At 50.3% G+C, this 12,555-nt stretch overlaps 1 protein-coding gene across 1 annotated transcript in view; it reads right to left on the bottom strand.

The window, feature by feature from the left end:
- Nucleotides 1-5,292: 5,292 nt before the first annotated feature.
- LOC103526083 (protein CEPU-1) overlaps nt 5,293-12,555 on the bottom strand; it is a 131,239-nt gene continuing 123,976 nt past the window's right edge. The window contains 5 exon segments of the mRNA XM_030464649.1: nt 5,293-5,615; nt 7,082-7,114; nt 9,624-9,775; nt 10,930-11,050; nt 11,785-11,919. Coding sequence (XP_030320509.1) covers nt 5,515-5,615; nt 7,082-7,114; nt 9,624-9,775; nt 10,930-11,050; nt 11,785-11,919 — 542 coding nt within the window. The 3' untranslated portion in view covers nt 5,293-5,514.

Here is a 12,555-nt window from a genome sequence, read left to right as displayed (position 1 = left end):
TTTAAAAACAACAAACACTTCTGTTCAGTATCTAAACAGGCATCTGGAGCCTTTAAAGTTTGGCCTAAAGAAATCTGTGATGTTCTTTTACCATTCCAACATCAATATCCATTGTTTCCCAATCATTCCCCCTGTTTGTTCTGGAAAACCCAGACTCGGTGCTCTCTAATGCACAACACAGTGAATTCCTAATGCCACAGCAGGGTAGATGCTGTTTGTCATTGCATCACCTCCCAGTAGTACAGAAGCACAAATTTTAGTGTTATTTACACTGCATGTAAAATTAACAACTTGCTTCCATGCCTGTCCAAGAGAAAGCTTTCTTTTCCAAAGGTGGAATGTGATCCCAGCTCACCTTCCTGGTTTCCATCCCTAAAAACTCATCCTCCTCTCTGATTATTGCAGCAACTGGACCCAGAACTGAGCCTGGAGGCAGCTCAGTGCTAATGAAATGTTGGTCTGAGCAATTCCAGCTGCTACTGATCACTGTCTTGTACTTTATCTAAATCAGAAGAGAGGCCTGAGCTTACCCATTCCTTACCTCCTCAAGCTGATGAAGCTTTCAAAGGTTGATCCATGGATTTCAAATTATTCATTAGTGTTTAGTTTGCTACCAAGTGTTTCTACATCAATGGTGTTTAATACACCCAAGTGTAGAGAAACAAGATAAACCAGGTGCCTCGAGTTGCCAAAGAGTGGGTGTGAGTCCACCTGTGCCTGGTGAGGGCAGGCCCCCTATTACCAGGGGGCCAATAAAGGTGGGACACACACCCACAGAGAGAAGCTCACTCTGGTGTGAGGTAGTGCAGAGGCCAGCAGCTCATCGAGCCTCAGGAGCAAGAAAGGCTCTTCCTGCCACATTTGGTGGAGAATGTGGGCAACTTGAAAGAAGAACAACTTCTGAAAGGCAGCAGTATGAGGAGCTGGCAACAGGAACATTCTCCCTGATTTGAAAAAGTGCCTGGGCTAACACTCTCCCTGAAAGGTATGACCAGCAAGCTCTTTGGATTGGAAACCCCTGAGCAGAGGGAAGCCAAGATAAAGATTCTCTCTTTGGAAACCCCTGAGCAGAGGGAAGCCAGGAGGATGGAATCCCATGAGGAAGGGTTAAATCCCGTAATCCCACGAGGAACCAGAAACCCATGAGGAACCAGCAAGCTCTTTGGAAACCCCTGAGCAGAGGAAAGCCAAGATAATGATTCTCTCTTTGGAAACCCCTGAGCAAAGGGAAGCCAAGAGAAGAGAAGATACAGGAGGGAGAAGAACTCAAGTCAGAAAGGCAGAGACTTTGTGAAAAGTGCCTGGGCTGATATTGAACTGTTTGCCTAAAAATCCTGTAATCAGTGCTGTGTAAGCTAGGGTTAAATCCCGTAAGCTATAAGTGTATCCTGTAATCAGTGTTAAAATGTTTGTAAGTTAGGGCAAACTGGGAAAGCTTTGCTGTAAAAAAAAAAAAAAAAAAAAAAAAAAAAAAAGGGGGAAATGTAGAGAAACAAGATAAACCAGGTGCCTTGAGTTGCCAAAGAGTGGGTGTGAGTCCACCTGTGCCTGGTTAGGACAGGCCCCCTATTACCAGGGGGCCTATAAAGGTGGGACACACACCCACAGAGAGAAGCTCACTCTGGTGTGAGGTAGTGCAGAGGCCAGCAGCTCGTCGAGCCTCAGGAGCAAGAAAGGCTCTTCCCGCAACACCCAAGCCCATGCCTGGTTGTCTCTTTTTATACAGTATATTGTCCTCTGGTGTTTCCAAGAGGACCATCTGGTACAGATGTGTCCCAAAAGGGGAAAATTCCTCTTTAATAGTGGAAATATCTGCTTGCACAGACACTTCCACTCCCTTGAATGACCAAGAAGGGTTAAGCAATATTTGCTGCTGCCCCATTAATCTGGCTACATGTGGTCCAACCTTTGAATTTACCAGGAGAGAGGTTTCCTATCCTGCATAACAGAAGATGTTCTTATGGATATTGTTGTTGTCAGTACTGGGGTTGTTGTTATGAAATTTGTAATGTCTATTTTGAATGGAAATCACAGTCCCAGGCTGTCATTAGCCCAGACAACCAGGCTGTACTAAAGTAAAATTGTGCCAGCAATCCAGTTTGTCAAAGGTAGAAAGCTTTCTGTCCTTTTCTGTGGGATTAAACGTGGTGGTGTACACAGAAATCAGAGTTGCCTTTTTACAAGGAGCTCCATTAATCACTCAGCATCCTGCTTAGATTTTTTTTTCCCCTTACTGTTCCTTGAGGTTGGTGAACTCTCCCATTATCTTAATCCCAGCTCCATTCACTTTCTGTATATACCTCATTTTTGTGCATAAGCACAGCAGAAAGGTTTCAATCTCTCTGATTAGACTGTATTCTCATGCTGGCTGTACACTTACCCTAAGCCTTAGACCAGGTTCTGGGGTTCTTTGCCCACAAATGAGGAATAATAGCATCAGGGGCTGGAGCAGCACCAGGGATTGGTGTCAGAGGTGGCTGCTATTCCTCCCTTGCAGCCTCCACCAGCCAGCAGGGTGCTGGAAAGGAAAAAAAAAACCAAAATATAATTTAAAAAAACCAAAAACACAACACACCAAACTGTCTTGGTGGGGAAAATCCAAAGCAGTTACCCCATTTAAAAAGAAGGAAAAAGCCCTCGTGAACTGATTCCATATTTTGTACCATTACTCTCTGTTTGCCTGGGGACAATCCAGGTCATACCCTCCTTTCTAGCCCAGTCTTGCACAGTGGCACTGGGAAAGTGTGACCCATTGTCACTTTGTGTATAGTCAGGGGACAGGAGGGACACCACAGTCCCCAGCCACCCTCCTGCCTGTGCATGGGGTTGCCCTGGGAGATTCCAACCCAGGCAGGACACCCCAGGGAGCCTTGGCCTGCCAGCAGCTGCCACCATGGTCCCAAGAAGATGGTCTTGATCCCCAAAACCTATGTCTACTGTCACCCTTTCTCCAAGGCACCATGAATCTGGTCTTGGATGCCTCTGACTGGGTCCTCACACCCTCCAGGTACCCCACCAGCTGGTCCTCAGCCCTCTTGGCTCCTGGGCAGCAAGCCCATCACCAACCTTCAGACACCCTAAAAAAACCCAGCATGCACCCACCTCAGGGACTTGGGCCATGCCCTCTGCCCACAGTGCTTCCACAAGCCCTTGGGGAAGCAGCTGGCCAAGGCTGAGAACCAAACACACCAAGAAACTTTCTGCAAATCAGCAACAAACCAGGACCCAGGCCCAGACAAACTCCACCACAGCCCTGTCCCTTGGGACAGTGACATTGTCCCCATCCCAAACCCATGGCTCTGTCCCACCCCGTTTTGCCCGGAGGCTCCCAGTCTTCAAGGACCCACCTGGCATCTCCACATCTCTTCTTCCCGTGGGAATCACTTTGGCCACTCCAAAACCATCCCCTGTGACGTTGTGCTACACGGAAACCTTTCAGGTCCCCAGGGTGGGATCCTGTGGGTGGGCTGTGAGTAGAACTCCAACCATCCCCCTCCCCATCTACTCACCAAAACCTTACCTTGTCACCACCTCCCCGTTGGGCTCACTGGTGAAGTCCTGGTGCCATCTCCCCGATCCACTGAGATCCACTGCTCCCACCCCACATCCCTCCCCTCCTCCTGGACAACCCTCCCCAACCACACGGGATAGGGGAGAAGGCAGGGAAACCCCCAGCCCCCCTGGCAATGAGCATCACAACCAGACAAGAGCGGCCACATGGAACAATCGTTTTAATGGATAGGCAGAGAGAGCCCCCTCGCCGCCCGCCCGCCCGCGCCCGGGTCCCCCACCTCCCCCCTGTGCCCCCCACCACGAGGAAGGAAAGGAAACCGAAGGAGGAAAAGTGATTGCAGGAGAGACCCCCCCTCCAAAACGTCCCCCGAGACGATCGATCCCGCGCTTCGGGTGACGGTTGGGCCACTGGGGTGCCAATCACTTTGCCTTCTTATTTCTTTTTTTTTTTTGTGTTTAGTTTTATATATATATATATATATATATACACACACACACACGCACACACATATACATACACATATATATATATATATATATAAAAAAATTAGAAAACTGAGCTATCTAGATCTCCTTCGGTTCGCTTTATTCCGCCGCGAAGGGCGACGGAGAGGGGCCCTGGTCCCCTCCTGCCCTCTGTCCCCGGTGACCCGAGGGCAGAAAGGTGAGGGGGGTTTTTTAGGGGACATGTGGAACCGAGACGCTCGTCTCGTCTCGTGGAGGACCGATACACACCTAACTCCATATACAGCATGCAGTAATGGCAGCGGAAGGACCCTGCTGGGAACCGTGGCTAGAACGCTAACGAAAAGAAAAAATAATAAAAAAAAATTATATATATATGTATATTTATATATACTGTATATATATATCCCATAAAAAGATTCAGCGTCTCCCTCTGCATCGATGCGTGGCAAGTGTCGCCCATGCCCTCAGCAGGAACTGTTTGGATGATGGTTTTTTTGGGCTGGTTTTGGGGGGGTTTTGGTGCGACACTCCTCTTCCTCCTCCGTGCCAACTCGCCGGGCTCGTGAACCTCCTCGGCCGGTGGTGCTCGGCAAACTGACTTCTCCTCTCCGCTTGCTCCCCCTCTCTCCATTCTGGATGGTTTTTATCTTTTTTTTTTATTTTTTTTTTTAAACTTTTTTCTTTTTTTTTAATTTTTTTTTTTAAATTTTCTTCTTTTTTTTGCTTTTCTGTTTTGTAGGAACTAAGAGTTCTAGGCTCGTATCAGAAAATATAATTAATAAAATTAACCATGACTCAGAATCCCTTCTCATTCACGATGTCTGCGGGTGGTACGATGAACGCGCGGCTCGGCGCCGGTGTCCTTCCTCCTTTTCCGTTCGTGGTTGTGTGGAAACTGTTGAAGATCTATATATCTATACATATATATATATATATATATATGTATATGAGGATATATATATATATATTCTGGAACACAAATGGCGGCACGCTCCATGAGAAGATGGGGGAATCTCGGCAAGAAGAAAACCGGCGGAGGACGCAGGGAGCAGGGGGCGGGGGCTGTGGAGGGGTGGAGGGCAGGGGGAGCCCTGTGCCCCTATGGCCTCTCCCATCCTCCACGCTGGCCTGTGGCAGAGAACGGTGAAAACGGGGAGGCAAAAGGGATAGGAGACCAAAAAAAAAAAAAAAAAAAAAGAAGGAACAGGGGGAAAAGAAAAAGACTCAGTCGCATTGCATCTTCAGCAGGAAGCCTTGGATTATTTTTTTTTTTTTTTCTCTCTCACTCTCCTTTGCAAATTCGCATTTTTTTGTTGGTTGGTTGGTTGGTTGGTTGGTTTTTTTTGCGTATTTTTCTTTCTCTCCCCCTCCCCCAGGTGGCCTGGCTGGATACTCTCTCAATTCTTATGATTATTTTCGGAAACAGTGAACACTTCTTCGTCATCAATCATCATCATCATCTTCTTCCTTCTTCTGCTTGTGCTCGCTGGCCATGGTCATCGCCGCCGCTCCTCTGCGGGACGGCTCTTGGGGTCAAAACTGGCGGGCGAGTTGGGCAAGTGGCAGGGCCAGCAGCCAGGCACAGCCCCCTCGCCGCCACGCGCCGTTGTTCCCGTCGTGCACTGCTCCAGGGCCTGAAGGAAGGGACAGAAACACCCCCCAGGGTTAGCCACAAAGCCAATGACAAAAAAACCCCAAACCATAAAAATAAAAAGAAGGAAACCCCAGAGCTTGGGCTCCACCCCGATGCTATTGCTTGTGGTGCCGTTGTGCTGTAGGGCACCACCAGCTGTCCCCATTATCCCCTTCATGGTGCCAGCCATTCCTTGGCTTTAGGACAGGTCCCACCTCAGTCCCCTTGCTCGTCAGCACCAAATGACCTTTTTCAAGTTTCTAACCACATTGGAAGGGGAGTTGAGAGGTTTCACCCACCCCTCTTCACCCTGTGCCTGCCCCACTGAGCTGAGCCAGAGGTGAATGTCTCATTGGTCCCCACTTGTCACCTTTGGAGGGGACAACAACCACCTGTCCTCCCAGCAGAGACACTGCCGGTAGCACTACCCTGAGGACTCTGTGTTTTGAGCCTCCCCAGAGCCTGTTTGGGGGTCATCAATGATAATGGACCCTGACCTTCTCAAGAAGAATGAGATGGGATGAAGATGATTATTGAGAAGAGCCAAGCCTGTCCACACCTTTGGGGATGATGGGGAGTAAGGAGCTCCTAGCTCACCATGGGAAATGATGTGCAGGGTGCCTGACCCAGTGGCTTTAACCAAAACACCCCAAGTAGTTGGCCCAAAGCAACACTAGGGTGGGAAGAAATGTCAGGATGGTGTCCCTGCTGGAACAGGACTACAAACTGGATCAAACTGTGCTTTTGAAACCCTAAGAGACATCCACTTGGCTTCCAAGCCTGACCAGAGCACTGAGAACCATTAAAACCATTTGGTGTCCTTCCAGTTACACTCCTCAACACTCTCACACACATCTCATGATGCTTTCCACTGAGCCCTGAATCCCAGCTTGACTGGGAAGCCGTGGACAAGGGCAGATCTGGACACCCAATAACTTTTGCTACCTCAAGGCAGCAAAGCCTGACATCTCCAAGTCATCCCAAATGAAGCCACCTGGCCAATGTCATCCAAACCCAAGATGTCATTGAGCTGGCCATTGAGCTTTGCATGGCTGGACACCATAAAACAGCACTGGAAACAGGACTGGACACTTCTCCAGCCCTACCACATCCCAGGGAAGCATCCCAGAGGAGAAAGGACCCATTTACACAGTGACAAAGGGAAAGTGGACCACAAAGCCACCTCCTGCATGTCTCCTGGTGACAGGGAGGAGAGCACAGTGACAACAGGGAGGGAGTAGGGGACCGCGGTGGGGACACAGGGCATGCAGAGGGTACAGAGCACCACTGGACAGTGACAGGGGGCTGGCAGGGAGAGGCAGGACAGGAGGGTGGTTAAAAAACAGCAGGAAAAACCCTAATTTATCTCTAGGCTAGTCAGGATGAGATAGGGTGGGAGCTGGAGAGGCCTGAGGGGAAAAGGAGTATGGGGAGCACTGGTGTGGCCGGGGTCCCCGAATTACTGACCTTTCCAGGGTGTCAGAGCTGTAGTTGTCTCTTCTAAAAATTAAAGAACAAGCGAAAGTTAAGGACAAAAGGGCAATGGAAAGAGCAGCTTGAGATGCTTCGCTCAGCCTGCCCTGGGACCTGGGGCTGGGAAAACCAAGAAATCCGGGATGAGCCCTGAACAAGCCTGTGGGACCCTGGACCTGGGATGGGGAGGCCCTGCAAAGTCCATCTAGGGAATTTGGGGGGGTTCAGCTTTCCCCTGTGCTCCCCCCATTCCCCTTTGGCATGGGTTGGGTGCAGCATCCCAAATGGATTTAGTGCCAGACACCAGGCTCTGGGAAGCAACCAGAATTCATGGTGGGGAGAAGCAGAGGGCTTTATCTTTTTTTGTCCCCCTTTTAACTCCAAGAAAACGATGTGGGTTTTTGGCCAGCACTCCATCACATTACAGACAGCATCAAATGAGCTGCCGAGTGAGGCAGCAGGACTGCAATAAGAGGAGGTCCCTGTTAAATAAAGCTCTACTTGACCTCCTTGAAAAATTAGATTTAAAAAAAGGATAAAAGATGTATGCTGCATTAACCCTCTTGTCACACAGCCCTGGAAAGGTTCACATCACTGTGCCCATGGGGGTGAAACCTCTGTTGGAGGGGGGAAAAAATCCCTCCTGGCTGGGAGATGGGGACCCCCTCATGGTACTGTCCCCAACACCTCCTGAAGGGACTCAATTAATAAAGACCAAAAGGATCATTAAATTGAAGTGGCTTTATGGGAACTCCAGCCACTCAAAGGACACCCATCTTGTTCCCTGGTAGAAGTCATGGCCCAACAGATAGAACTAAAGGGGATCATGCCTTTGGATGACACTTGTGACTTTGAAACCAACCCCCTGACAGCTCTCAAAACCCTAGGCCAGGAGAACTTCTCTTGAACTTGGAGGGCTTTTCATCCAGCCTGCACCTGCAGATGAGGTCCCACACTCCTTCAAATTTTAACCCCATCAATCCATAGGGAACCTACAGTGTGGAGGCTGAGGATGTGCACATAGCCTGGGCCATGCTGGGTGCTTGGCTGGACCAAGCAGGTGTCCATTTCCATGAAAAATGGGATTACTGGGGACACCAATGACCAGGAAACCCAGTGGGGAAGAGCCAAGGGAGTTCCTAGACGACACTAATGATGGCTTCAGTGGGCAGATAAAGTCAAGAAAGTTCATCATGTACAGCAAGGACATTTTTGGGGAACAAGCCATAATTAGGTTCGTTAACATCCCCAATTAGCTCTACATTGGGGCTGTGGGCATCTGATCATGGGACACCCCATCTCTTAGGCCTGAGCCCCCCCACTGAGGGGCCTGGGGATCAGGAAGGGGCATCAGGCAGCTCACTGGGGAAAGCAGGCAAAGGAAAAACCACACACACTGGATTATTTATAGCTTTGCAATGACACCAACATGGGAGATGTCCAAGATGATGGAGATGCTTGGGATGATGGCAACTGGTTGCCAATCCATTGGGCCCCTTCCAGGGAGAATAAAACCATCCAGGAGGAAAAAAAACCTGCATTATTTTGGGGGGGGGAATGATGCTGCCCACAGCATGGTCACTGCAGAAGGGAGACAAACATCACAGATGTGCCTTGCTATGGCTTGGTCACCATGCCTGCTCACACTGGACCAGAAAAGCATCCAACACACACACATGACAATGGAAAAAGGACACGAGACAGGCATTGTCCTCTGCAAGGATAGGCAGGGGGACAGTGGCAAAGAGATTTCCAGGGACACCCTGGTTTTCCATCCACTTCTTCCAACCATCAGATACCTACAAGCTGGCCAAGCCCCTACATGTGGACCCTCCAGACCCTGATACACTCCAGCCCCATCTCTCCTATAGAGGTCCCCTCCCTGGTCTCTGTGGGTTTAATTAAATCCTTTGCACACTCCAGGAAAAGGTTTGCAATACCAGGATGGCTTGAAGCTGTATGAAACCAGTGCTTTCCATCAGAAGTGGAACTGTCATGGGGTGACAAGGAAAACTTCAGGCTGAGCTCAGAAGAGAGAGGAGGTCTCCAAGCCACACTTCTTCCATATAGTTCAGCAGCCAGGACTGACAGCCCCATATCCCTGGCAGGAAAATATCCTCACAGCAGTGGCCAGGGATGAGGTCTGTTGGCCATGTGTGGCTCTTGGTGGCCATGACAGGGATCTGGAGAGTGTCATCTCTCCTCCCCCCAATCAACACAGGAAGATGCCTCGAATCAGCAACTCTCCAAGGTATTCATCAGAGAGAGAAGATGGAAACCAACAGCCAAGTCCTAACTTTGCATCCATGACAGACCCCAAACATGGTGCCAAACACCTCAGAGCACTGGCAGACATGAGAACTGAATCAGTTGGGAGGTTTCCCACTTGCCCTGAGCTCACTACGACCTCTGATCCACACACTGAGGCAGAAAGGACCAGCAGCAAACACAAACACACAGACAGACCCTTCCTATGCCTTGTGTCTCACTGTTAAGCTGTGTCCCCACCCCAGCTGGCTCCTTGGATCCTACTCACCGTAGAGGATCATGCTGGCATTGGTGTTTCCTAGCTGGTTGGAAGCTACACAGGTGTAGTTGCCATAGTCCTGCTCGGAGACGTTGAAGAAAGTCAGTCTGGAGAAGAAGGCTTTGTTCTCCACTTTCAGTCCTTTCTGTCCTTCAGCCAGCCTGGGAGGAAGGCAGAAGGGGAGAAGGTCATGGGGAGGGTATCTGTTATCCCCTGGAGGAGGAGGAGGAGAAGGATCTGTTATCCCCTGGTCGGGATATCAGGGAAAGATCAGACACAAAGAGGGAGAAGGGAAGGTATTGGGAGAGAGATGGGAGATGGGCACTGCTCTGCTGGACCCATTCCTCAGCTGCCATCCCACAACATCCCTGGGATGTCTACAGGTATCCCAGATGCAGAGTCCCTGCTGAAGGGACAACCTGGGGCCTTGCCAAAAGCCATGCACAAGGAGGGATGCTCACAAGTACCCAGGAAAGGCTCCTTCCTAGCTGGCAGGAGAGCTCAGCATCCCTCTCACTTTGGCCTTGAGGGCTCCATGCTCCTCCTGGCTTTGCAGGATGCTTTCTCACACCTTCCCCTCCCTTGTTCCCCCATGATGGGGCTGGCAGCACACTCAGGCAGGGGATGCTGCTGCACAAACACTGGCACCACAGTGAGTTCTGTGGTATGGAGCAGGGAGACCCTTCCCAGCTGCAGAAATGCTGAAGCATTAACCAAGTGCTTTGACTTCCCTGTGCTTGCATCCCCTTCCTGCTCTGCTCCTGCAGCTCTTTTACTTGCTAATTCCTCCTGAGAGGTGCTGGATCTCCATTATCACCCCTGCCAGGATCTAACTGCTCATCTGGGTGGGCTAAACCTGCTCTGTCACAGGTCCTTGTCATCTTGACCTACTTGTGGGCAAAGCCTCTCATCTGCTGGGCCAACATCCTCCACTTTGTATGCTCTGCCTGCTCTTTTCCTCCCAAACCACCCAAAACCAGGCTGGGCAGGCAGCCCCAGCCTCCTGGAGAGCATCTTTTTTGGCTACAACTTGCCTTCTTATTAGTGACTTGCAGGGCTGGTCCTGTGTTTGGATGCACCATGGCCTCTCTGGGCTTCCCAGGGAGAAGCTACGTAAAAATGAGGTGCAAAAGCTTTGCCTGCTGCTAATCAGAGGGGAGCTGCCTCAGCACCCAAACCCAGACTGCACCAAGGGTTATTTGGGGATTCCACTCATTGCCACGTTAGGAAAAGCCAAAGCTGTCAGCACTGGAGGTGGCTTGTTCAGGGTCGGTCTGTGCCCCCCCTTTTTTGTTCCCCAGCAAGGATTCCTTACCTCTTGTCATCTTTGTACCACTGGAAGTCAGCAGAGGGGACAGCAGAGGCTTCACACAGCAGGATGCCCTTCTGCCCCACAGGCACCCCGGTGCTTTTGGCATCCGAGATGTAGGGCGGGTCTGTGGGGAAGACGAGACTCTGAGATCAGCAGCCTCGGGGTGTTCTCCCCCCTCTTTTGCTCCTCACAGGCTCCCTTTGCTTCCCCAAAATAGTTTCTGGGTCCATGCCTAGCTCCTGCTGCTCTGGTGCTGCTGTCCAGGAATATTTGGGCTCATGGGGGACACCACATCCCAGAGAGGGTTCCTATGTAGTGCCCCAGCTCTGGGAGGACACGTGTGCCCCTGTGCTGAGCCCAGGCAGCTGAAGGGGTGGCTAGAGAGGGGTTCAGGAGGGTCTTCACCTCTGTCTGAGCAGAAAAGATGCTGCTTTCTTCCTTGCACTGTTTCTTTCCCCCTCTCTTATCTTCTAAAGGAAAAAACATTTCAAAAATCCTGTTCACTGCTCACTCCCTTCCTGGAGGTTATCAGCACAGCATCTCCCCATGGGCAGCAAACCCAGGCTGAAGGAGACAGATGCCAAGGAGGTGGTAGTTAAAAAAGAAAAGGCACTTTAAAAGAAGGGAAACAAAAGGCAGACATCCTCCTCTAGCTAAGAAAAACTGAAGTCCAAGTCCTGGCACTCAGGGGGTGGCACAGGAACTGGCTCTGCCCCCTGTCCCCAGCATCCCTCAGGCTACTCTTAGTGCCATAGTCTAGCAACCGCAACGGTGGTTCAAGGGTTGGACTTGATGATCCCTGAGGTCCCTTCCAACCCAGCCAATTCTATGATTCTATGATTCTATGATTCTACTCACAGTTGACAGTGACTTTGACTCGTTGCACGACGGGCGCTGCCACATCGTTGGACGCGCTGCACTCGTATTCTCCCGACTGCTCCCGTGTGATGCCCGTGATCTCCAGGTACTCATCCTCACTGATGAAGCCCACAGCTGCAGGAGCAGAGGGAGAGGGCCTTGAGCAATGTCACAAACCTGCTGTGACAGTGTCACACTGCCCTAGGATGCCCATCCTTGCCATGCAGTCTGGCACAAAGGTGCTGGGACCTCTGTGGTGGTCACTTTGCTGAGAATGTCACTTGCTGGACATGACATCCCCAAAATGCAAGAAGGTGGGCAAAGTGGTCCTTGCTAAACCTGCACCCTGCTAGAATGACCTGAAATGTCCTCCTCTTGGCATCAGGGCAGCCCGGGAGGCTCTGGGTTGAAGGAGATTGAGGTGTGACAGCAAAGGCAGTTTAGAAAAAAACAGGTTAATTAGGACACGTCCACTACATCCTGGAGAAATTCTGCTCAAACCCTCAAACTAAGAGCACGAGTGGGCTTACGACAGCCCTCAGACAGGGACAACATCTCCCTTCCTTTGGTTTACATCTCCCTGTTGGATCTCCTGCAGCTGAGATGCTGTAATTGCTGCACGAAGCATCTCCAAGCCCAGTGTCACACTTAATATTCCTATAAATTTTAAACGGTAGTCCTTGGTACATATGTGTGGCAATCGGTGTCATATTTTAATTACACTTGCCCTACACCATCTGAAATTAATAATAGCTTGAATTACCAGTGTAA

The sequence above is a fragment of the Calypte anna genome, chromosome 24, assembly GCF_003957555.1.
Source record: "Calypte anna isolate BGI_N300 chromosome 24, bCalAnn1_v1.p, whole genome shotgun sequence".
NCBI classification, from domain to species: Eukaryota; Metazoa; Chordata; class Aves; order Apodiformes; family Trochilidae; genus Calypte; species Calypte anna.
This window is presented reverse-complemented; position numbering and strand designations above follow the sequence as displayed.